Source organism: Vicugna pacos, chromosome 4 (assembly GCF_048564905.1).
Source record: "Vicugna pacos chromosome 4, VicPac4, whole genome shotgun sequence".
Lineage (NCBI taxonomy): Eukaryota > Metazoa > Chordata > Mammalia > Artiodactyla > Camelidae > Vicugna > Vicugna pacos.
In genome coordinates, this window is record NC_132990.1 from 60,920,358 (window position 1) to 60,946,460 (window position 26,103).

Below are 26,103 nucleotides of genomic sequence, written 5' to 3' on the forward strand. Positions count from 1 at the left end.
ATACAGACGCTGGATTACTTGCAGTGCCTAGAGATAAAAATCCATAACTACTGAAATTAAAAATGTTTGCCCATGCACACCCCAAGAATCATCTCTAGCATCGCCAGTGGCACAGTAACCACTGGGGGCAGCAGCTTGGCCACCCTCTTCTTCCTGAACTTACCTTCTCCTTGGTTTCCATAAGGACTTAAGGTGTCACTGTCTCCTGATATTTTTCACTGCGTCTCTAGATTCTTTCTCAGGCGCCTCATCCCTTGACCCACTCGTTTATACTGACTCCATTGTATCCACTTTCTCAGGGCGATTTCGTCCACTCCTGTGGCCTTATTAGCAGAAGCAGATCTACATTAGCGAAACCTTTCTCAACAGGGGTTCTTCATCTGAACCGCAGAATGCAGAACATGACCCCAGTGTCTTTCCCCTCAGTTCTGCCGAGGAGAACTAGTACCATTCTAGATCAGGGCGGAGACGCCCATTCCTTCCGGGCAGTGGAGGCCTTCAGGCAGCAGTGCTTCCGTCTCTCGTGGAACACCCTGTCGGGAAAGGCTCCTCAACCCCGTCCCACCCGTATATCTTCCTAAGGAAATTTCACCTGTATCCACCCTGCTGCCCAAGCCAGAAACCTGACAGTTATCCCAGGACCTCCCTCCTCCCTCTCCCTCCATTCCTCTCTCATCCTCCATTACGTTTCCATCAGTGGATAACTCTACCTGCCTTAATAACCCTTGATCTCTTCCCTTCCCATTCTTGCTGCCACCAGCTTGGTCAGCCCCTACCATTTGCCTCAGGTAAAAGTAACCTGAGTGGTCTTCTTGCCTCCACTAGTCTATCCTCCACTGCTTCCTGGGAAAATCTCACTAAGCCCAAATCTTACTCTGTCATTTCCCTGTCAGTGGCTCTCCGTAGCCTTTCCTCCACATGTATGCTGGCTTGTGCTGTAACCCCATTCCCTCCTCTCTGCCATTGTGCCTGCTCCCCCCACCTGCCCACCTGGGATGTCCTCTCCTTCCACCTGCTCCTCTGCCATCACCTTTCTTTTGTGAAAGTCTTACTAAGTCTTCAGTTCTCATCTGGCACGCTGGACACGTGAGCGCCTCCTCTAAGGAGCAGCCAGTCCTCTTGGATTCTGCAGCCTCTGGACTTAGCAACGTTGAATAGACCCTACAAGCCTGTCACTGTCACCCTGCAGGGTATCTCCCATCCCCAAGATGTAAGTGTATTCAAAGGAGCAGCTCCGCATCCGATCCGTGAGCATTTGCCTCACGAAGTGGCTAACCCGGGAGAAGAACCCAGTTCTCTAACGAAGGTCTATGCCTCCTGGGACGGAGGGCTGTGCTTTATCTTGTGGCTGCTCAGAGCCTGTCTTTTCACTGTTGGATGTTTTCCTAAGAGAATTTGAATTAATAGCTTCGGTAATGAAGAATGAGGGGCTGGCACACACTCCCGTTTTCTTAACAGAATTATGGCTGCCAGCTTCGCCGTATTTGCTACAATATTGCGAGGCTCGGAATCTCCTGGGAGACTCCCAACAGTAAAAACATCTGCGGCATGGAGAAGATTTCCAACAGACGGCACTGGAGAAGCATCCAGAGAGGGACAGCGAAATTCCCTTTGATCAAAGGGTTTTAACCTGGCCCCCATGGCTGTGTTTCAGGGGGTCTCAGAACCCCCTAAACTTACAGGAGTAGTTTTGTGCGTGTGTTTGTCTATGTCTACCTTTCACTTGAGGAGAGGGTCTACTGCTGAGGACCAAGATGCCAGTTTTCCCTCTGGACAGTCAAACTTACTTCATTTATTTTTTAAAATGTTTGAACACTTGTTATAATGTGCCAGGCACTGTGCTAAGCACTGGGGATAAAGATCAGTGAAACACACACACACACATGTGCACACACGCACACAGGGAAGTATCTGCACTGACAGCACTTTTATTCCAGCGGGAGGAGGCAGACAGTAAACAAAATAAGAGAGTAAGTTACACGATATGTTAGAAGGTACTAAGTGTCAGAGAAAAATTAAGCGAGGTTATACTGGGGGAGGGAGATGTAATTTTGAACAGAGTTGTCAAAGGCATCGTTGAAAAGATGACATGTAAGTAAAGACTTGAGACCTTGGAGGGAGCAAGCTGCATGTAAAGGGGAGAACCATCCCAGGCAGAGGGATAGCAATGCCAAGGCTGGGGGTTCCCTATCTCTTCAAAGCTGCCTGACATTAAGGCAGACGGCAGGGGCTAAGGAAACATCACCACCTTCCAGTAGAGCAGAAGGGCTGAGCATCTCCGGTCATACCATTCTCAGTTTGATGGACCAGGCTGGTTTGCCTGACAAAAGCTGCAAAGGATAAGAATGTCACCCTGGACCAGGGACTGATAGTCATCATCATTCAGACCTGTTGGTTCTAGCACAGGATGGAAGCACAGATACTTTGGCTCAAATTCCAGTCGTCATTTTGGCACTGACCCATTTTCAGTAGATCAACAGCCTCTCAGAAAAAAAAGCTTAGTAACTCTAAGGGGGAAAGAGAAGGGGTACATTAAGATTCAAGGGGGAAAAAAACTTCACATTGTCTGTTTTCAGCTAAATTCTTTGCTCCAGCAAATAGAGTAATTTGACCATATTTGTGTATTTGTAATCCATTGTAAAGAGTTTGGCTTTTACTCTTAGTGAGATGGAAACTCATTGAGAAAAGACATGATCTTGTTTATAATAAAAAATTATTATGGTAAAATATACCAAAAAATTACCATTTTAACCATTTAAAAATATTATAGTTCAGTGACGTTAAGTACATTCACATTGTTGTGCAACCAGCACGATTCTCCATTTCCAGACCTTTTTCATCATCCCACAGTGTAACTCAGTACCCATTAAACAGTAACTCATTTCTCTCTTTTCCTAACCCCTGGTAACCACCATTCCACTTTCTGTCTCCATGAATTTGATTACTCTAGGTACCTCATGTAAGTGGAATCATACAGTATTTACCCTTTTGTGCCTGACTTATTTCACTTAGCATAATGGCTTCCACATTTATCTGTGTGGTAGCGTGTATCAGAATTTCATTCCTTTTTAAGGCTGAATTATATTCCATATATATGTATATACCATATTTTGTTTATCCATTCACCCATTGATGGGCATTTGGGTTGATTCCACCTTCTGGCTGTTGTGAATAAGGCTGCTCTGAACATGGGTGTACACATACCTGCTCGCAAATTCCTGCTTTCAGTTCCTTTGGGTATATGCTCAGAAATGGCATCACTAGATCAAATGATAATGGATTACTAGATCAAAAATGTTGAATTTTGGGGGGAACTGCCATACTGTTTTCCACAGCAGCTGTAGCATTTTCATTCCCACCAACTGTGCACAAGGGTTCCAATTTCTCCACATTCTCACCGGCACATGTTTTCTGGCTTTTTTTGAAAACAGCCATCCTAATGGGTGTAAAGTGGTCTTATTGTGGTTTCGTGTTTGCATTTCTCTAGTGGTTAGTGATGCTGAGTACCTCCTCAGTTGCCTTACATTTTTAAACTGTCACTCTGGCTGCTGTGTTGAAATTCTCAACTGTGGGGTGAAGTGAAGGGTAGGGGACAAATGGGAAGGAGGAAGGCCAGTCAGAAGGCTATTGCAGTAGAAGAGGTATATGATGACGGTGGCTTGGGACAAGGTGACAGCAGTGGAAGTAGTAAGAATTCATGGGATTCTGGAATTGAAGCGAGAGCTGCTAAGATTGAAAGAGGAGCATGAGAAAGGAGCACAGGATGACTCCTCTGTTTATGGCTGTGTAAACGGCCATTTAGTGAGAGCGGGGAACGGCCAGGCAGGAGGATGCTGGGAAGGTGCGGTGTTAAGAGTCCGATTTTGGACACGTTAAGTTTGGTTGCCTATTAGACTTCCAAGAGGAAATGTCAGTTTGACAGTAGATATGGGAGTTTGGAGATCAAGAATATTTCGGTTATCTTTCACTGCATAATAAACTAGCCTAAAACTTAGGGGTTTAAAACAGCAACAGTTTATTTCTTACAATTCTGCGGGTTGACTGGATCAGCTGGGCAGTTCTGCTCTGCTCTGCATGGCAGCTGTTGGGATCACTCACTTGGCTGCATTCTGTCGTGGGCTGGGCGGGAAGGTCCAAGGTGGCTTCAGTCTCATGCCTGGCACCTCAGTGCTCCAGCATATGGCTTCTCCGGGTGGTTAGCTTGGGCTTCCTTGCGGCACGTGGTCACGGGGAGTCAGGCTTCTTACATAGTGTCTGGTTTCTCCAGAAAGCACAAGAACAGAAGCTATCAGGCTTCATGAAGGCTAGGTCCAGACTGACACAGCGCCACTCCTGCCATATCCTATTTGTCAAAACATGTCACAGGGCCAGCACATGTACCAGTGGAGGGGAAACAGACTCCACTTTTTGATGAGAACAGTGGCATTTGCCTATAGAGAAATGGGAGGATTTGATGGCAGCCATCTTTGGAGACTAACTACCACAAAGACAGATCAGGGCTGATGCTTTAAGTGATTTAATCAGAAGGCTGTACTTAAAGCCATAGTACTGGATGAAAATTACCCAGGGAGTGACTGTAGAGAGAAAAGAGATAGAAAGGCTGACCTCTAGGGTTTTCCAACATTTTGCGTTTAGAAGGAAAAGCCAGCAAATGAGACTGAAAAGAAACAACCAGAAAAGTAAGAGGAACACCAGGAGCATGCGGTGTGGCTGAAGTCAGATGCAGATAGCATTTCAAAAAAGAGGGAGCCATATGTTGTGGAAAATGCTGCTGAGAGTTCAGGACCAGGGATGAAGACTGACAACTGGATTTGGCTAAGTGGAGATGACTAGTGGTTTTGCAAGAATAATTTCAGTGAATGTGCAGAGATAGAAACTTGATTAGGGTAAGTTCCAGAGACAATAAGCGAAGAGAAATTGAAGACAGTTGGCATAGACAACTCTTTGGGAGAATTATACAAGGGAGCAGAGAAATGGGGCGGTAAATAATACAATGTAGATCAATGGAAGACAAATGTAGAAACCGACCTTCAAAAGAAATGTGAACCATTCACCTATGACAGCAGGAAGGCAGAGTGTATCATAGGGTCACAGATGCAGGGAAGGTGGCTCCACGTGGTAGTGGGAGGTGCCGTAGGAACAAATGCAGTCCAGCGGTGAAGGGACAGCTAGTTCAGTCTTGAACAAAACATCAGATCATTGGGCTGTTTTTAAAAAGGTGCACGTTTATAGGCAAAAAGCATGCTTCTATGGAGGACTGGAATGAAAAGAGATAACTGACAATGTGGAATCTCAGAGTTTGTGGCTGCAGAACTGGACGCAGAACTTGGGAGGAAGAGGGAAATCTGATTCCAGGTTTGGGGAATGGCTAAAGGGTGGGGACAAGATAACCATATTTTGTCTATCCGTTCACCCACTGATGGACATTTGGGTTGATTCCACCTTCTGGCTGTTGTGAATAAGGCTGCTCTGAACACGGGTGTACACATACCTGTTCGCAAATTCCTGCTTTCAGTTCCTTTGGGTATATGCTCAGAAATGGCATTACTACATCTAATGATAATGGATTACTAACCCGTTGCTGAGACAGTCTGCACATTGGCTGTATTGGGCAATGGTCACGCCCAGTTAAAATCTGAGTACTGTTGGGAAGGAGGAAGGAAGAATTAATGCTGAGTAGGTTACTAAGAATATCCGCTAATCCACTGAGCTGTTGTGAAGATTAAATGTATTCTGTGCAAGGATGCTTTGCTTTTCCTTTCTTAAAAGGTTCCTGGAGGTAGAGATACAGAAGAAATCTGTGGGAGAGAAGAAAAGCGGTTAAGGGTGGGAGGTGAGGAAACAGAAATTTGGGTTAAGGATCCAAGAACTATGTGGAGGAGCCGGCAGAGGAAGACAGGGCTGGAGCCAAGGCGCGGATGTAAACAGAACACTCCCGTCTGAATTCTCAATAGAAATTAAAAGCAGTAATTCTTCTGGTGCCTTGCAAGTTCTCCTTTCCCAAGTGCTGATTAGGGCCTACCTGACTGTGCTCAAAAACGTTCAGTAGTTCCCAGCTTTATATCAGGCACAAGGTATCTGCCTCATCCTGAAGTTCCAGATTGTCTAGAATATGAGTCCAGCCTATGTTTGGCCTCATTTCTCATTATTGCCATATACAGTTGTATCCAAATCTGTCCATACAAGTCCAACCAAATCGGACTTTTGGCTGCTTCACAATGGCCCCTGCATCCGCTCTCCTCCCTGCCTTTGTGCAAATTTTTCCCTTGCTCTGCATGTTGCTCTCCTATCTTTCCTGGCTGAAATCTCTCATCTGGAAAGCCAAAGTCAAATGCTTGTTCTCTGATGTAGCCTTCCCTGGTCCTTCCATGCTCATGTGCTTATTCCCTCCTCCCGAAGTTGCACCCAGGACTAGCTGCTGGTGTGCTGTTAGTATTAGCTATGAGTGTCGCTTGCTCTAGACTCTCAGATTCTTGAAGACAGTGAAATTCTCCTCCTCTATCTGGGTTCATTCTTTGTTTGCTCATTAAAAAATCTGTGGGTGTCTACTGTGTACTGGTCACTGTGCACACAGAGGTGAGGAAGAAAAGCACTCAGTGAATACTGGTTGAGCTTAATGCTGTTGAAATGGGACTCGTGCTGGCTGATGGGAACCCGACAGCATTCATGGGGCTGAAATGCGCTAACAAACTGACATCCTCCCCATCCATCTTCTCTTCTAAGTGTAACCATATTTGCCAAAACCCTGGCCTCAGTGGGTCTTTAATGCACATAAAGGCTGAGCTTCTGTTGTCAAAGGGAAGCAAAGAACTCAGACACTGAGACAGCTTATAGATTGTTCAGGGAAAAAAAATCTGCCTTTGAAGTTATTGAGTCATTTCAGTTTTTATTCGAGTCATACAAAGCACTATCATCTGTATTGAAAGCAGTGGCTTTCAAAACTTTTTTTGCCATGATTCATAGTAGAAACAAAAAATACCCTTTACATCACGATCCAAGTCATATTCATTCATTCACTCGTCCCTTCAGTAAGAAGTACTATCTACTATATGCCAAATACTGTTCTAAGCAGAATAAAGTAGTACACAGGAAGGAAGGTGGGGAAGAAGAGAAAGAAAAACCTTCGCCTTCGGAGTTCTTACCTGCTGGTGGAACATGCGATAAACAAAATAAGTAAAACGCACAAACAAACAGTAAAACAAGACTCATGAAACAAAACACCCTGTTACTACATGCCATACACTCTAATGTTCTCTATTTTATTAAAAAAAAAAAAAAAGCAGGTCACACCCCATTCAGTTGGCCTCTCAACCTGGTAATGTATTGAGGCCTGCACTTTGAAAAATACTGGTGTACACAACTGATGCAGTAGGCGGAGTGTGTACCATTCCCGTTTTACAGATGAGACAGGGTGACGCGTAAAGAGTGTAAGTGGGTTAGCCAAACACACCCCCAGTCCGAGGGAACTTCACCTCAGGGCTCTGGGTCCACTGCTGCTTTCCACTAGCCTCTGCCGTCCTCACAACGCCTCAGTCCCTACTTCCTGGCTCTTCTCCACCGTGACCTCTTTAAGAGCAGGTCTTACTCACCCCCCCACCCCCGCCCTGCCGCAAAGCACAGTGCTTTACAGAGTATGTATTAATAAATACATATGAATTGAACTGAATTTGTAAGTGATTCAAAGGAGAGGGGTGGAGGAAGTGCTTACTAGCTGGGACTGTAGGACTGAGGCAACATCAATTTAAAAGACAAAGAGAGCAGAAAAAGATACCATTGGAAAAAAGATCTCTTTCCCGAGGTTATAAAAGTCACACGTTTGGTAGAGGCTTCAATAGTATAAAAACGATACAATCCAAAAATTGTATCTCCCTAGCATCAGTAGACAGATTTAGAATGATGCCAGTAGCTCAAGGATCTCACAGAACAGTAAGTTGATCAAATTAATTACAGAAAACAGGGACCACTATAAGGGGGACCAAGGAGAGCTGGATGGACCTGAGACCGGGCAGAGGCAAAGGCTCCCCTGGTGCTCCTAGCAGGAGGAGAAAGGGTACCTTGGCTGTAATGGTGACCATGACAATGGGGGACAGCTGCCAGCTCACCCAGATGAAGAAAGCCAGTTCAAATTCTCAACAGAAAGAACCTAAATGGAGCAGCCATATCTGGAATTGTCCACTCCTGCTTCATATAGTTTAGGGGCTTTGTGGTTGGTACAAATATCTAGGTTAGAAGGGAGAAGAAACTCTTGAAAAGGAAGATGAACTTTTTCTAATTATTGACCCAAACTGGAATTTCAAGTTTAAATTTCATCCTACCACCAGAGATGGGGACTTATGGCCAGGATGAGGTCAGTTATAAAAAAAATAATACATCTCTGATATAGTATAAAACATAATTTCAATCCTATTAAAAGTAAAAAAAAAAAAAGTCAGTGTTAGCTAACTGACCTCTAAGTTTCAGGGACCTACAAATCTATGAATTTATATATAATGAAAACTGAATTCTCCAACCCATGGTTTTCAGACTTTATTTTGAATTAGTGACACTAATTCCACAGGACTAGGGTTAATTGTGGGGACTGCATATTTAAACAAGCACCCTGGATTCTGTTAAAGCTGTATCGTGTTGAGAAACCTGCTTAACCTAACTCCTTCTTCCTTAAAGTAACTAAAAAGGGGCTCAACTTGCATGTTTTTAATTAGAGTAAAAATGGGCAGTAGAACTGCAGGTACACCGTTTATGTCATAAAACTAAGCGCGTGTACAAATTTTAAGACTATATTTCTTACTGCTTTTAATAGCATTCAATCACATAATTTATAGTGGCATAGGTTTATAAAAGATGTTTAAGGCTAGTTGGTAATTTAGTCTTATCTTGGGTTTTCTTTTAAAATTGAAATTGAGAATAGGGGAACTAGTTTCGAGTTAAAGGATATTTCGGGATGATACACTGACTATAAATTCAAAAGGTACAAAAAAAAGGTACACTGATTATCAGTTCTATAAACAGCAAATGTGAATGTAACCTATTTAAGCCTATTGATTCACATTTTTAAAAAAAGCACCCTCATTTCTTTATAGTTGAGTACTTTAAATGGTTCTTGAAAGTCTACTGTAGACATGATATACTCAGGCCAACTAGTTGGGGGCTGGGGGTGAGTTTATGTGACCCCGTCCAATTCAGAGTCTGATTCAGAGTTAAAAATCAAACTGCATTACACAAAAGTTACAGTCATGGTAGCGTGATCAGTTCCTCAGATAATACAGCTTCCAAAGCTCTCATTGTCCCGGTTACCCTCCTTTTTTGCTTTCACTTACACATGTCTTTCTTTTCAAGAAACAAAACATATCAAAGTCCACTAAGATTCTGAAAGTCACAGTCTGCATAGCACTGAACGGTGGGAGCTTTGGCGTCTGATATTACAGAGTCACTTTTGTTACAAATATTTTCTTCATTCTGGGTCAAGGCGAGGTAAAACAGGAAGAATAAGATTCCCAAAGGCAGAGTCTTGAGTTATGAAGTATCCAGATGAATGTGCGTGTGCGTGCTGGGAAAGAGTTAAAAAAAAAAAAGAAGGAAAAAAAAGGCAATTAAGCTTTCAGAGTCACAATTCTCCAATCAAAGCATTAACATTACTCACCCTTTCTGAGTGCTTGAGGCCAAATTTTGTTTTAAAAATCAGTTCTTATGCTGTTAATTTTGTTGAAATACACAGGAGATGGACAATAATAAAGAATCCATATTAACAAGTTGTATCAGGTACTAATTTATCATCCCCACTCTCTCCTCTGTGACTCTCTTCAGTCAATAACTGAGTCAAAGACATGAATTACTTTGTTCCCTGGAGTGGGGAGGAAAGCTAGCAACAAAGGTCCCAAAGTACTCTGCTCTTGATCAGCAAAGCAGGAGCTTGAGAAAGAGGGCGGGAGTTGGAAGAAGGGGAAAGGCAGCTGATTACTGGTGATTAAGACACCAACATTTTGTAGAGAATGTTGGAATATAAATAACAGAAAACCACCAGTGACTTCCCTTTGTCACTAAACAAAGGAGGACTATTTATAGGTTGTCTAAAGTGAGATGATCTTTAACGTGCCTTCCAACTCTGAGATTCTGAGGTTTAAAAGCATAGGTAATGATGTCTTGTCCGAGGTCTCTGGGAATCTTAGTTAAATATCCAAGATCAATGTAATACTAAAAGTGTTTATCACTATAAGAACAATTTTTTTAAACTGATGGATTATCACATTCTTATGGTAAGAGTTGTCTTTAAACACTTCCTGCACAACAGTCATGCTGACCATTAAAAAAAGAATCCAAACAACAATAAAGAACTGGTAAGACTATCAAAAGACATAATGGCATGATAAATTTGAAAAAATACAGAAGTAGTATTAAACTAGCCAGTTCAGCTTTCAAGATCATTCTGTCCATCCAAATACCCTAAACTGTTCTGTACACAAGCAATCCCTTGCCAAGTACAGCACAGAATCAATCATGACTGCGTCAGCACCATAAAAGATACTTTCATTACTGCTGTATTGGTCCTTCAAATCCTTTGGGCATGACCGAATGTCAGCAAACCACTGCAATTATGTGTGGAACATTTTTATTGATACTGCTCCCACTGAAATACAAAGTAAGAACTATGCTGGTTTCCAAGCCCCAGGAAATCTCCCATGAGACAAGAATGTCAGTTACACTTTGCTCACCTGCAAAGCTGCCTTCTGCTGGGCTGCAATATGCTGCTGCTCGGCATGGTCCCGGAAGTCCTTGTTAAGAGAGGGTCTTGAGAGTGCGATGCTAAAATGGGAATCTTGGTTACTTGACTGTTTAGAGACTCCCTTCTTCTGAATCACATTTTTCATTATTTGTTCTTTATAGAGATTAAAAAAAAAAAAGACCTTCCAGAATAAGTCTTTTTTCCTTTTCCCACTGTCAATATTAATTTATATGAAGATAGCCTATGTTATTTACTAAGGCTTCAAATTATCTCCTTTTTATTGATGATTTATGGTCCCCTACTTTCAAACAGATTTGAGGTACTCTGGTCTATCATCAAGTTACATTTATGACAAAAACTAAAGAGACGAATGTTTTAAGCAGAAGGAAGAGTATGTGAGAAGGCCTGGGGCAGAAGAGCTTGATGTGTGTGAAGAAATTAAGAGTTCAGGAGGACTGGAGGTCAGGGTTGGGGAGGAGAGAAGTGGGCTGGCAAAAAATGAGGCGAGGGAGGAAGGCAGGTACTAGGACATGTAGAGCCTTGTGAAGTATGAAATACATTAAGAAACGCAGACCTTATCCTAACAGTAGAGGGAGACTTCCAAAGAGTGTTACAAGCAGAAGAGGGACACGATCAGGAATATCCCACCACGGTTCTGAAAGACCACCGCTATAGCAGCCAGTGCTGTCACCTCCCTAACAATTGTCCCTCTCCCTTCTCCTTTGCTAGCGGAACCCAAACTTAGTTATCGATGGTCCCAGGCTTCAGGGTAAGCCAGGCTCTCCCCCAGGGGGTGAACGTTGATTAGCAGAAGACAATACCATTCTCCTTGCTAGTTTCCTATTTAGGCAAGAGAAGGGTTCACAATTCTGGGCAACTAGACTTCACAGGTCTGCTAGGAGGTTCTGAGACCATTTTCCTCAAAAGGACATAGGATAGGAACCTTTTTGGCTTTTACTTCTACAAGTGGTTCAGTGTAGAGGCGATGCCTAGGCTACTGCAGTCCTGTTTTGTCCAGTAGGGAGGTGCTGAGCCTTGGAGAGAGGTAGAAAGGAAAGACGAAAGGAAGTGGGGTCACTGCTGACACTGTTGTGCCACGCAGTAAGCCCCTCTGCAAGTGCCTTATCTTCACGCTCTGCTTAACATGTATCCTAACGTTTATGCCAACTTTCTGGTTTTCTGTTACTTGCAGATGAAGACATCCTAACTGACGCAACTGATAAATGTATTTGAAACAATTTAAGACTACAGGAAAATTCAGTGAGGAAGTAGTAATTGAGGCAAAAAAATGAGTGGCCAGGACCAGGGCAGCATCAGTAGCAATGACAAAAAATGGACAAGTTTGAGACACATTCAAAATATAAACATAAGAGAATGATAAATGCTTAGAGATGCAAGCGAAAGGGAATAATAAACAATTAAAGTGCACATTTCTGACTGATTACTAGTAGATCTGTACCACTCATGGGGACAAGCAACCCAAGAATATTAAGTAGTTAGAGAGAGAAGGAAGGTAAGTTTAGTGTGGGATACTCTAAGTTTGCAGTGCCTTTAGGGCATCCAAATGGAGATGTCTAGGAGGCAGTTTAGTGCCTGAGAGAGGACTAGGCTAGAGATGCAAATGTATAAAAGTTATCAGCACATAAATAACAGGTTGTGAAAGTGGATGCAACTGTTCAGGGAAAGGATGCAGACTGGGAAACTGGGTCTAGAACAGAACTCTGAGGAACATCAACATTTAAGAGACAGGCAGTGGAGATATGTTGGAAAAAGAAACTGATGTTGAGTGAATGGAAGCCAAAGAAAGAAAGCCTTTTAAGGAGGGACTGTATACAATGGAGTATTACTCAGCCATCAAAAAAGAAAGCTTGCCATTTGCAACAACAAACACCATATGATCTCACTTATAGGTGGAATCTAAAAACCAAAACAAACAAAACAAAATGAAAACAGACTCATAGACAGAACAAATGGGTGGATGCCAGAGGGGAAGCAGGCGAGGATGGGAGAAATAGGTGAAGGGGATTAAGAGGCATAAACTTTCAGCTAGAAGATAAATAAGCCACAGGAATGTAATACACAGCATAGGAATATGATCAATAATACTGTAATAACTTTGCATGGGGACAGATGGTTACTAGACATTGTGTAGATAATTTCATAATGTATGCACATGTCAAATCACTATGTAGTACACTTGAAACTAACATAATATTGTGCAGCAACTATATTTCTATATTTTTTTTTTAAAAGGAGGGGACAATCAGTAATGTCAAATAATGCTAAGAAAAGGGCGTTGGTCCATCAGATTTAGCCGTAAGGAGGCTGCAAGTAACCAAGGCTTGAACCTATTCTTTGCGGTGGGGAGGCCTGGAAACCAGATTATAGTGGGTCAAGGAGTAAATGAGTAAGAAAGCAGAGATGAGTATATATGGACAACTCCATTAAGAGGTCTGGCTGAAAAAGAGGGGAAAGTCAGGATGGTGGCTGAACAGGATAATGGATGTCAGGGAAGAGATTTAAGATGGCAGAAACTGAACACAAAGATCTTTAAGCTACCCAAATTTTACCTGTTTTGCAGAATGCTTAAAAAGTAGGACATTAACAATAATTTCAGTAACAAAAACCATAGATAATTCTTTTCTTTTTTTTGAAAATAGGCTGTAGGGAAAATTAAATATTCTGATTAGAATTTAAAAATTTAAAATCTAATCAATTAAATAATCTAATTTTTTCAAATCCAACTAGGAAATAAAACATAACATGTAAATTCCAATGTTAAAAAAAAACAAACCATTGCCAACCAATTTCAGTTATTTTGTCCAAGATATTTTTTATATCACTGAATATAAAAACCACATTATTCTTTAATACCTAGCTCCAGGATGATTTGTTGAAGATTGGTTCTGCATTAGTAATTTTCTTTTCTCTTTGTCCAGTTCTGCCAAGATTGCAACTCTATTTTTGTTTTGAAAACCTAAAAAAAGAGAGGGGGTGGGGGATAAGAAAGAGAAATAAAACATTTTAGAGCTATTTTATAAACCTAGGCTACCTAGAAACCCAGGAAGCAAAATTCTGTTCTCTAACAAGATAATGAAGTTACTAGCAAGTAGTTTCCCTAGATGGTTACTGTTTCCCTACTGCCTAGTTTCCAGCAACTTTAACAGCATGATACACAGATAAATGCAAAGTATAATACTGACTGAGGACTTCTAAGGCTTAGTTCTAAAGAATTTTAATCACCAAAGTATGGGTAACAGCATTTGGCTTTTAACAAAATCTCTGCAGCCTCAAATGCTGCAGGGGCCAATCTCTATCCTGCCCAGGCAATCTCGGAGAGTTTCTTAGTTCTCCATTTTAGGCCTCTTTGTGAATGCCTCTTTCATGGGGGAAGAAGGTGGTGGGGTGAGGGATAGGGAGCATTAAATATACTCAGGTCAAAACAATATTCCTTTTTTTTTTTTTAAACTGCTTTCATTCAGAAATGACACACCGTCTTTAAGGAACAAGTCAAAGAACTGCAACTGACTAGAAAATAATTCTGAGAGAGAAATGGAGCATAACTGACAGGTAACAAACACATATGTCCCTTACCAAATACTGAATTCTAGGTTTGATTTTGAGCTCCAATCTTAAAAAAAGATCTCCAGCAGAGGTTCAAAGTCCTGGCCCAGGAGCAGCATCCAACTATATATTTAAAATGTGAATTAAATGCCAACATGTAAACACTGAGAGCATGTATACAAAATTCTCAGGTTACTTGCTTCTCCTGAAACATCTCAAGATCTGGCAACAGGGGTCTGGATGTCCCCATGGCAACAATTAAGAACAAAGAAACAGTTGTTCCCTTTAGCTGGGCACTCTCCAGCCTGTTAAAACCTTATCAGATTTGTTTATACCTGCAGGCATTTTAATTTCTGATCCCTAATTTAGAAGAAAACAAATGCAAAAGTTAAAGGATTAGGAAAGAACTATGGGGGCAAAAAAAAAAAAAAAAGCCAGGGACTAGAGTCACTGGGCCAGCATCACTGTGCTGAAGATAATGAAGATGGCAGGAAGGCGGGAGCATTCTTCAAGCAGAGCAGACCTAAGCAGTCCTAAGGGTACTCATGTGAGGGATTCTAAGCATTTTATATTGATTATAAGGGAGAATTGGGTGGTAGGATGCATATTTCCTGGGAAGAGGGGCAGAGATTGGTCAGGAGCAGTGCAGGATGTACAAGAAACAAGGAGTATTCACACTCAGACTGGGCTCAACTAGAAGCAGTGGGTCTTAGAGCATTTTCATCTAAGCCTGCTCGGAAATCTGGCCTCAGTATACTGACTGTGGCCAGGATTCTGGGCAAAACGTGTCTCCCCACACCCATTTTAGGAATTTATCATCTCCATTTTCCTTCTCTGCACACTCATGCTTACGCTATCAAGCTGTCATCAAATTTCTAGTAATAGGAGATTCCTTCTTTCTGGATCAGATAATTCACAAGAATACATTCTGGTACTTGTGAGAAGATTGTTTTGCAAGCCTTCCAGGTGATTCTTCAACTATTCTAATCCTAAAACCTCCTTCTGGGGAAGAAGTTCTGCCTTTACAAGCCACGTAGCATTACCTGCTCCACACAACCTTACAGACAGGAGTGTCGCAGGAGAAGTCTACTACCTAAGAAAGGATTTCATACAGAATTTCCAAGAATGTACAATATTTAAGCCTGTGAATGCTAATGCTATGGTAAAGGGTGCCATATGTAAAAATAATCGAAACTTGGACAAAATACTATTAAAAAACACCACTAGCAACATAATAGAAAATGTCAGGTCCAATGATTTAGAGAATCAGAAACAACAACTATCTGGCAGGGGTGGAGAAATGAGGGCAGAGAGAAGTATTCCCCACCCAACCCCCCAGCATTTGATATGCAACTGTATATTTCAGTGTTAATATTATATACATTTTCAATGTATGTAAGCTTGCACAAATTATTTTTAAATGTCTATGATCTGATTGGTAATATTAAAAATTATAATCTCATGAAAATATTGTTTCCAAAGCACATGGGAGTGAGGTGGCACCAGAAAGAGGAAATAAGAGATACAAAAAGTTCACATTACAAATAAAATGGAATATATGTATGTGTATGTGTGTGTATATATGTGTGTGTGTGTGTGTATATATGTATATGTGTGTGTATATGTATATGTGTGTGTGTGTATATGTATATGTGTGTGTGTGTGTGTGTGTGTGTGTGTGTGTGTATAAAAACAGGGACATTCTGCTGTATACCAGAAATTGACACACTGTAACTATAATTTTTAAAAAGTAAAATCAGCATTTAAAAAAAACTTACTAGTTAAACACTAAATTCAAAGGGTAATTTTTAAAGTAATAAAAATGTATAAACATTAAAGAATATGATGTAACTGTAATTCAGCAAATGATTTGCAACTAAAACACCAAGCTGGTGTGTGTTAGGGTGGTTGGACTAAGCACTGTATAATTTTTTTTAAAAGGAAGAAAACTTTGAGTTTGATAAAACTATTTCAAGATACAGCAATCTATTCAATTGTTCTGGCTCTGTTTAACATTTCAGAGCTGTATTGAAGTTTAAATGAAAATTATCCTCTCCCTCCCCTTATTTTACTAAGTTTGCCAAATAGTCAAAAGGGATGAGTGGAGGCATTTCCAGCAGAGGGAGCTTCACGAAGAAAGATACATATCAATGAAATAAACAGTGTTAATGGTGAGTGAAATCTTATAATGAAGAAAATACTAAGATTTAAAAAGATGCAGTAATATTAAGATAAAACTGGGCTACTGTCATTAACATATGCCCTTAAAAGAACATGTTTCACTGTTCTGTCACTTCAGTGACAAGCAACTGTACCTTTGTGATTATCAACTTCATGTGGAACAAATTTTGGTCTCAGATACTATCCTCCACTAAAAAGAACCAGAGTTGTAGGGAGAGTATTAGTTCCATGTCTTAGTGTAGAAAAAAAAAAAAATCAAGGTGGGCTTGGAATACCTTGTTATCAGAAAGCAAGATTTTTTTTTAAGGACCAAGGTACTACTGAAAAAACAAAGATACCAGCTTGAGGTTAGCCAAGCTGTCACAACTGGAACATTAAAAAGAGAATAATAATTATAACTAAATGGAACAAACTAAATATGTGATAAGCCATGAATTCATAATAAGATACAAAAAAGAAAGTTAAAATACATAAAAATATTGTAAAGAGAGGTGAAAATATAGTTTTTATGTTAATAATCAGGTTAGTGTTAACATTTAGGTGTTCTGTTTGTCCTAGTAAGTATATGTCTGTTTGTAAAATATAGCTGTGTACTTTTTTATTTAGTTACAGGAGGAAGGGAACTGTGAATAAGCCAAATAATTCCAGAAAAAGCACACTACGTACCAAGAACAGTAGGGTGAGGTCATTGCCAGTCCTGACACATGTACGACATCTGAAAGGGGACCCAGTGGTCAGTGAGCACCCGTGGTCACACACAATGACCAAGTAGAGACTGTGAATTCTGAGTGGGTGAATCAGCGAAATACCCTAAAGAGCTAACGGTATAGACCTGATCCCTCATCTCTTGGGAGATGAAATGTCCATAATTCCGGGCAGGAATGCTACCAGAAAAGAGCAGTTCATAAATGACAACAGAACAGTGGGTTATAACACACTAAGCACATTAAAGAAAAAAAGTTATTTCATTCAGGGAATAACTGTGGGTTGCAAGAAACTAAAAATCTATAAGAAAGGTACAAGTTAAAAAAAAAATCCCATTAACTTAGCAGGTAAAGTTTTACAGAAGTAACCCAGTGCACACCAACATAGCTTTTAAATCTTCTTTAAAGGCATAACCAAATCTTATGCTTTACCTAAGAATCATATCCATCAATAAATCTAAACCCTGACTAATCTGAAGTTTTGTTTTGTTTTGGTAGTGTTAAGACTATCATAACCGTAAGAAGGTATAGAAAAATTACTATAATCCTGGGAAGGTACAGAAATAAGAATCTGGAAAGATTATTATAATTTCAGGAACAGTTTTAAAAAAAATACGACAGATAGAGTAAGAGTTAATTAAACCCATAGGTTAATATTTTAAAATAAGCTTACGTGTAGTAAGTTTTGCAATCACTATATAAAGTGAAGTATTATAGAAGTCATATTAATTGTAATTTAAACTGTTATTAAAGAGAATAACTAAATAAGCTTGTAATCAATTCTAAATGTTAAAAAAAATTATTTTAGAACTTAGTTTTGTAAGTAGGTTTAAAAACCTGAGTATTAATTATGAACAGTGATGAGTATTTTTCTCCATGCACAAAATCCCTTCAGACATTAAAAAACTTGTTAAAATAGTTAAACAAGAAGTCATTAGACAGGGATGGCTCACAGCCTTCCTCCCCTGGTAAAGATGGGATGCCTCTCTCTGCATCTCACTTAATGCCTCATGCCCCCACCCGGAAGCCTGAGTGTTATCTGTATAACACCTCCTTCCTACCCACATTCAACTGGTCACCTAGTCCAACCAATTTTATTTCTTAAATGTCTCTAAAATAACTTCCCCTCTCAGCTCCTTTTCCACAGTGTAACCAGGCAAGGTTATCTCCTGCATAACATTCTAGAGCTTAATGTCTACATACAGGCAGCCGAAAGCCACAGAAACTACTTTACAGGGAAAGGGTACGGTCAGGTCCATTAGATTTTTACTTTCTGATCTTGTCTAATGTGCTCCCTTCTTGAGCTTCCACAAATAATCTTGTATTAATTTACATGTCAGTTTTGCACAAAATACTATCTTACAAATATATATAAGTCAACGGATAGCACTTAAGTAATAATGATAGCTTATTTCAAATTTGAAACTTAAGTCACAAACTAGGTAGTCTATCTGGTTATCTGAAGTAAAGTTAAATTTTCTAGAGTAAGATTCTCCCACCTTCAGGATTTATACAAACTTACTCTAGGGCATCAGTATATAAAACTTCACTGTTTTATTATAATCACTACATGAATTGTGTTTTTCTTTCTAAATACAAACATTTTACTTTTACATTATTTTACGTGTATCTTAAAGTTACATGTATCTTTTACATTTTTAGAAGCATGAGGGTGTTAAAATATATTATCAAATATATTATCTCGTATACAATAGGAATTATTTAATATTCCTTTATAACTAACATTTTTCCTAATAAAATTATCTTAGAATAAAGCAGCACACTCTAAAAGTTCCACATTTAGAACTGTGTCTCATTGACAATCATATATATTCTCATTTCCACATTCATTTATAGAACCATTTACTCCCACACATTTCTGTATCACTAAAAATATTCTGGCGTAACTAGCATTACATCAAATTGCATTTAAAACCTAACAGCTGACATTCACTTTATGTGAATAGTTTTATCACACTTAAACAAGGACTAATTGGAATTCTTTTTATTGAGAAAAATCTAAAACTAAAGAATAAAAAATATCTTTGGGGTTATGGATAATCTACTTTCCAATGACAGTTGTTATATTACTTCTATAATAATGATTTTTAAAAAGACATTTTAAAATTTTCAAATCCTTTCAAGTGGTCATCCTACAAGCTACATACTCTTCACAACTATACAGTAAATCAAACGATCATATATTTAAAGACAGCTCTTTAGTATTAGAGGAAATACTACTGACAGTATTAATTTAACATGTTAGTTACTGATTCAACATATATTCATTGTGTATCCATGACATCCAGGCACTAATGTAGCTTCTAAGAAAATCATGATGAGCTACAACTCGACTTGATTCTAGCTCTCATGGGTCTTAAACAGTCCAGTGAAGATGGAGATTATCAAATAATGACACAAATGAATATACAGTTAAAATCTAAGATGAATATAGTCTGAAATAAAGAAATAAAATTCTATAAGCATTTTTAACAATTATTGTAGGAATCAACGTTGAATCAATCTGATCTAGACTGGAAGTAGGGGGAGTGGTGTCAGAAGTCTCCCAAAGGAAGTAATGCTTGAGCTGAAATTTTAGATTAATTAGGTTAATTAGGGGTAGGGGACAAAATAAGTCTTCCTGCTTTAGCCAGATCACTGTAGCTGTAAGGCTGATAACAGATTAGACAAGAGAAAAGGAGACTATGATAGTAGAGCAAGCTAGATATGACCGAAGTTGTTAGAGGCCGGAGACATGGAGAGATGAACAGACCCTAGAGCTGTTTAGGAAGTTAAGGCAGCAGGACAGTGATAGGATAAATATGCAGTAAAGAATGAGGAAGGTGTCAAGGATGGTTCCTAGGTTCCTGGCTCAGATAGTTAAATGGTATATTATTTCCATTTTTCTACTGCTGCTGGAACAAAGTACCATGAACTCAGTGGCTTAAAAACAACACAAACGTATTATCTTACAGTTCTATAGGTCAGTAGTCTCACTGGGTTAAAATCAAGGGTTGCATTCCTTTCTGGAGGTTCTAGGAGAGGATCTGTTTCCTTGCTTTTTCCATCTTCTAGAAGCTGCCTGAGTTCACTGGCTTGTGGTCCCCTTTGTCCATCTTCGAAGCCAGCAACGTTCCATCTCTCCAACCCTTCTGTGGTCATTTCTCTCACTGACCACAGCCAGGAAAAAGTTCTCTGCTTTTAAGGAATCATATGATTAAAATGGGCGCACGTGGATAATCTTCCCATCTCAAGGCCCTTAACCTTAATCACACGTGCAAAGTTATCTTTGCCATGTAAGGTAACAGGCAAAGGTTCCAGGGATTAGTGTGGGCATTTTTTGGAGGTGGGTGATGAGAATATTATTCTGCCTATCACACTCCAAAATGAGATATAAAATATATTCAGTGGTTAGAGCTCAAATTCCTATATCCAGGGGAGACTGCCTGTTGGCTAAGTCTTAGCAGAATAAAAAAATATAACATTATTAACATGAATTAATTAGTACCAGTAACTAGTCGTCTGGATATCTAGTTAATGGCAAACACTTCCTATTCAACTCTTAGCCGCCTTTTGGAATTTACCGAAAATACAGATCAAGGAAAGGAATAAGCCTTAATGTGTGCTCAGGCCATCTCCCTGTGTTCAAGTTCTCTCTCCCTCAGACCCCAAGGACTTACTCCTTTTAAGCTACTGCCACTTTTTCTATCCTTTGAGGTTTCTTATTTCTGTACTGTTTATGTGTATAGGAATTATTTATTGTAGAGACTGAATGCCAAGTGCCATAATTATGTTACAATGATAACTGAAAGAACAATGACTTTAAAAAGATCTTGATCTGTGCATTGTAATTTATTAATGTCTCCGGTGTAGGGGAGAGAATCCATTGTGTTCTCCAAGCCCGCTTTCAGATCCAGCAGTCTATCATGCGATAGTAGTAATGTGAACTCCTACATTTTTATACACATAAACAGTACAGAAATAATTTAATATAGGGAGTAAAATGCAATAGATCCAAATAAGTAAGAATTTTAAAATTTCATGGAGAGTCTAGGAGTGTACAGAACATGATATGGGCTCCCTCTGCTGGTGCCTGATAGCCGCAGCTCCAGGACACCAACAAAACACTGACAAAAACAGCAGCAAAAGCCAAAGGGCTAATCAAATTCACTTCAGTTTAGATTAGGGGATGTTTCATAATGGATATGACTATGGATCAATCAAAGGCAACACTAAAATTGATGGTGCTTTACTGCAACTATTAAGGAAAAAAAAGAGTAACCAGCAAATTGTAAATCTCAAATATTTGTGCTATTAAAACAGGGGGATAATTTAAAATTTATTTCCATTTGGACTGCATTGTGTGGTTTTTAGCAGCATATTTTCTTTCCAAAATGGATTTCTCTTAGTTTCATTTTGTCTCAAATTAAATTACTTTTCATTCGAATCCTTATAACTTGGTGAAAAAAGGAGGTCAAAGACCACGGGGGAATGTCGACCTGGGATTAACCCACAGAGCACACGAATCACACATGCTTATTTGAGAGAACAGAATAGTATTAGCAGGTTCCAGCTAGTAAAGCTATCACCACAGCTAGCTTTTTACAATACTACACCTTCTATAAGACTCCAGTAACCTTTAGTTTGTCCTAAATGCAACTAATATACCAAAACAGATTCAGTGAGCTTCCAACTTCCAGTACTAGCAGAATAGTTTGGTTAGACTAATCCTGCCATAAATATAACAATGAATTCTGGACAAAAGGTTAAACATTCATTATTTGAAGGCCTTAGACACTGATCCAAATCAGGCAGAAACTGCAGCTGGTGCTTTCTGGGACCTGGTGGCCTTTTGCACTCCTCAGTCTACAGCTTGCACAGCCTCATCTTACTGGCTTGAGGTATCACAGGACAGAGCTCAGGGCTGGCAGAGTAACCAGGAAATTAGGGGAGAGACTTGAGAGGAAAAGGCGGAAGAAGTAAAGCCCCAAACACGTCTACAGAATCCACCCAAAGTTTTCGCTTTCTGCTGAACTACACATAACGTGGGGGAGACCCCAGGGAGCCAGGCAGCAAAGCAGCAGCTGGAAGCTCAAAAGAATGAGCAGAGATTTCAGCTGCTGCCCAACAGAAGGGAGACAAAAGTTTGGAGTGTAAGTTGAGTCAAGCCACGTGCTAGAACAAAAATCACATTTCAGAGGCATATAACAGAAACCAGATTCTCTACAACGGATTAATCATAACACCAAGTATTCAATAACAGATCACTTAGTAAGAAAAAGGAAAATGTGACCCGTACTGAAAAAAAAAAATGCAGTCAACAGAAACCAACTTCAGGATGATCTGGATGATGCAATGAGCAGTGACAAAAGACCTGTATCCAGACTCAACACACTCACACACAAAACAATAAAAATAACCCAATTAATTTAACCCAATTTAAAAAAAAATGAACAAAAGGCTTGAACAAACACTTCACAAAGTAAGATTTGCAATGGCCAATAAGCACGTAAAAAAGTGCTCAACATTTGTCATTAGGTAAATACAAGTTAATAGTACAATGAGATGTCACTTTACACCCTCTAAAATGGCCAAAATTGAAAACACCAACAATGCTTTAGCATGGGGCAACCAGAATTCTCACATATTGCTGGAGTGAATGTAAAACATGCCACTTTGGGAAGAAATTTAGCAGTTTTCCATAAACTTAACTGTACACCCAGCTGCCCCATTGCTAGATATTTACCCACATATTTGCAAAAAGACTTACAAGTAAATATTCAAAGCAGCTTTACTCACAATGTCCAAAACTGATACAACCCCAAAGCCTCCAAAAGGGAGAATGAATAAATAAATCGTAACAAATTCATACAATGGAATACTAGTCTGCAATAAAAAAGAATGAACTACTGATGCATGGTTCAACAGGGATGGCTCTGAGACAGAACAGTGAGTTTAAGAGGGTGGACACACACAAGTGATTCTGTTAATACAAAGTTTATGATAAAACAAACCTAAGATTAATTTAAAAATATGAAGGGTCAAATAGGAGTTTAGACTTGATATAGAGAGGAAATAGAAGCTTGCTTCAAGTTTTTAAGCAGGAAACGACTTACAAAGTAGAATTTAATACTTTTCAGAGATAAAATTTTGCTTTTTAAGAACTTTATCTTTAAATAAAAACTCCTTATTTAGGATGTATCTAACTTGATCTGCTTTCGAGAGCTCTTAACACAGGTGAAATGTGTATGAAAGTTTCTAGAGCAAAGGAAGATAAAGGCATGGATATTGCCTGGTGACAATATAACTTCCTTAAAAGTGATTCTGAACTCAAGTAAAAGAGCAAGAGAACACAGATGTCAGAAGAGGATCTAAGGTTTACAATGCAAATAATCTTAACACAGACTTAAACACAGGATTAATAGCCATTAAGGATGTTATGTATCTGAGGTGATGTTGGACTTGCTTCAGATATGGGGTTTTACTTTGCTATTCTTTTTTTATTCCGGCTACAGTAACTGCCCTATGTTACATTTTCTATCAAAATACTTAACTATATTGGGGGAAAGTTCCTAATAATAAAAGAAATTCCAGCACACATTTACCTTGTCCTGAAGGGTTTGCTGCCATCTTCCTATTTTCTGCTTCAACTTTGTTCCGTGGCAGTTGATCAGCACTTTACAATCACCTGTAAAAAATGAGTACACACATATCTTCATCTCTTCAGAAACATACATCTGAAAGGCACAACAGACAAATCAAGGGCCTCAAGTTATTTAATTAGAGTATGAAGGTTAACTTTTATTCTTGGAGATGTTGATACCAACATTTAGCATTACTGTCTTTAATTACATCATTAGGTTGTGTTTACCAAATACTACCAAATGTATCAGCTAATTGATAGCATCAATATGATCACAGGGCTAGGAAGAAAAAGCACTCATTTACTGTGCTTCTCGATTCATTTAAAAAACATACCCCAAACTACTGTGTATACTGAAGGCTAAAAAGGAAAGCAAGCCGAATATTTATGGAGTACATACTCTGCACCATACGCTGTGTAACATGATTGACAGTTATTTTATTTATCACCACTTAAGGAGATCGTGCCCAAGGTCTCAAAGCTAGTGCGAATACTTTGAGCTGTTAGTTTCCAAACTTCGTGCTTTTGTATTGGGCCTTGGGGAGATTACAAATGATCAATACCCTACTCCTGCCCTCAAGAAACATATAATCCGGTGGGAAAATAGCATCTCATTCAAGCAACCATACTAACAAAGTATAACAAACGCGCTCTTCACAGGGCGTAAACAGTGTTCTTGAAGCAAAGAGGAACTGATTCTCCTGGCGTGGTAAGGGATGCCTTCAGGGGTGCTCAGGAAAGCGCAAGAGCTGGCAAACAGATGCCGGTTTTGAACGAAATAAAGTTAGGTGTCTCCTGCGGCTGAAGGACAGGGCGAACGAAGCCGGGATGGACCGGAGGGACAAGAGGGCCATCTTGTGACGGGGAACATCAAGCAAGGATGTGACAGGGCTGGACCTGCGTCTCAGAAGGGTCTCTGAGGCGTGCGTCGGGGGAAGGCCGGGCAGGGGCTGCGGCCGAGACAAAGGAGAGGAGGGGGAGTGAGAAATGCTGGGAGGCAAGGGGAGGCCACTGACCTGTGTGGACGGCGGCAGCAGATCAGCTCCAGAGCCACAGACCGTCAATCCCCCGGCGCCGCCAGGCAGCCCTACTTACCCGGAGGCGAGATAGCCTGTGGCCGCCTTGCCGTCAGGTTCTCTTCTTCAAGGGGGTGCGACCACTTAAAGACCGGCAAATCGAGCTCAACGTGCTGTTCTACAACCTTCCCGCCCCCGCTGCGCTTCCGCCTTTTGATGACATACACCAGAGGGAGCGGAAGTTCCGCCTCCCACCGGGACCCAACGGCCGCTACTCACGGCGATTTGTACTTTAACTGCTACTTCATGCAGACGCCACTTCCCTTCCGAAGATTGGCAGCCGAAGAGGCTCCTGGAACATGCAGGCCGCACCATCGGGGGCGGGGCCCGAGTGGGGCGGGGCCCGAGTGGGGCGGGGCGCAGTGACGTAGCCTGCTGGCTCCGCGAGACAGGGGCTGGGCAGAGACCAGCTGGGTCCATAGCACCAACCTTTCATCCAAGCTGCTGGCAGGAGAAAAGCCACCAACCCGGCCAGTCCTGCGACGCTGTGAATCCACTTCGGTTGGGACTGAGGTAGAGCTGCCGCTGGGACTCGGAGAGCGAGCTTTAACAGCTATCGCAGGTTGGGCGTCTACATACACAAATCCCAGAGATAGTTTTCTTTCATAGTTTACATAATTATGCAGGAAAAAAACACTAAACTTGTAGACATTTTTACTATCGTGCAATAATCTGTATTTAAGAAACAGATATGCCATATCTAAGAACACGAAGTCTCTCTTAGAGGGATCACCTGATAGCCTGATTCTAGCACAATAGATATATATGTCTTATTGAACAGTAACCTTGTTGTGTGTCACCTGTTCTGTGGTCACTAACCATCTGAACGTCATGCGTCTTTTCTAGAATTTGAACATATGTTCTTAATAATCGGTGTTTGCTCAATAATATATGTTTATGATGCACAATTTTGTTGCACATAGATCCATTACTGAAATAATAACACTAAGAAGCATTTACTAAGTGCCTTTACATGCTCAGTGCTTCCTCTTCATCAGCTCTGGTCCTGTCATTCCCTGATTCATATATGGTTTATATTTACTTGTATGTTTATTTGTGATTTACTTGTGTATTTCTTTATGATTTGTATATTAGATTCAAAGATGTTCAGTTACTTTATGTCTTCAACTGAATTTCAGTGACTGAAGGTCTGTCAGATGCAAAGGCCCAGGTTCTTAAATCTCACATTAATTCTCTGTTCCGGAGGAAGGAATT

At 40.2% G+C, this 26,103-nt stretch overlaps 3 protein-coding genes across 8 annotated transcripts in view; 2 read left to right on the forward strand and 1 right to left on the reverse strand.

Annotated features, from left to right (window-relative positions):
- KIAA1958 (KIAA1958 ortholog) overlaps window positions 1–26,103 on the forward strand; it is a 160,629-nt gene that overhangs the window by 124,162 nt on the left and 10,364 nt on the right. For 2 of the 3 annotated variants that reach the window (XR_012072196.1, XR_012072195.1), the window contains exon 4: window positions 14,203–14,290. The gene's annotated coding sequence lies outside the window, so the exon portion shown is untranslated. Of the gene's footprint in view, window positions 1–14,202; window positions 14,291–15,192; window positions 15,237–26,103 lie in introns of those variants that run through there. The other variant, XR_012072197.1, reaches the window with a different exon arrangement.
- Window positions 1–26,103, forward strand: part of SLC31A2 (solute carrier family 31 member 2) — a 445,176-nt gene that overhangs the window by 123,736 nt on the left and 295,337 nt on the right. The gene's annotated exons all lie outside the window — the stretch shown is intronic.
- On the reverse strand, window positions 6,867–25,050 carry INIP (INTS3 and NABP interacting protein). 4 transcript variants are annotated; one of them, XM_072959942.1, is made up of 6 exons: window positions 24,829–25,050; window positions 23,775–23,857; window positions 20,143–20,367; window positions 13,595–13,697; window positions 10,710–10,800; window positions 6,867–9,547 (listed from the first exon to the last, which is right to left on the reverse strand). In XM_072959942.1, exons 4-6 carry the CDS (start codon window positions 13,630–13,632, stop codon window positions 9,452–9,454), a joined length of 225 nt encoding a protein of 74 aa, XP_072816043.1. In that variant the 5' UTR covers window positions 13,633–13,697; window positions 20,143–20,367; window positions 23,775–23,857; window positions 24,829–25,050; the 3' UTR covers window positions 6,867–9,451. The 4 variants fall into 4 exon arrangements, with proteins under 4 accessions (XP_072816043.1, XP_072816040.1, XP_072816041.1 ...); XM_072959939.1 differs by lacking the exon at window positions 20,143–20,367; XM_072959940.1 differs by lacking the exon at window positions 20,143–20,367 and having other exon boundaries at window positions 23,775–23,854; window positions 24,828–25,050.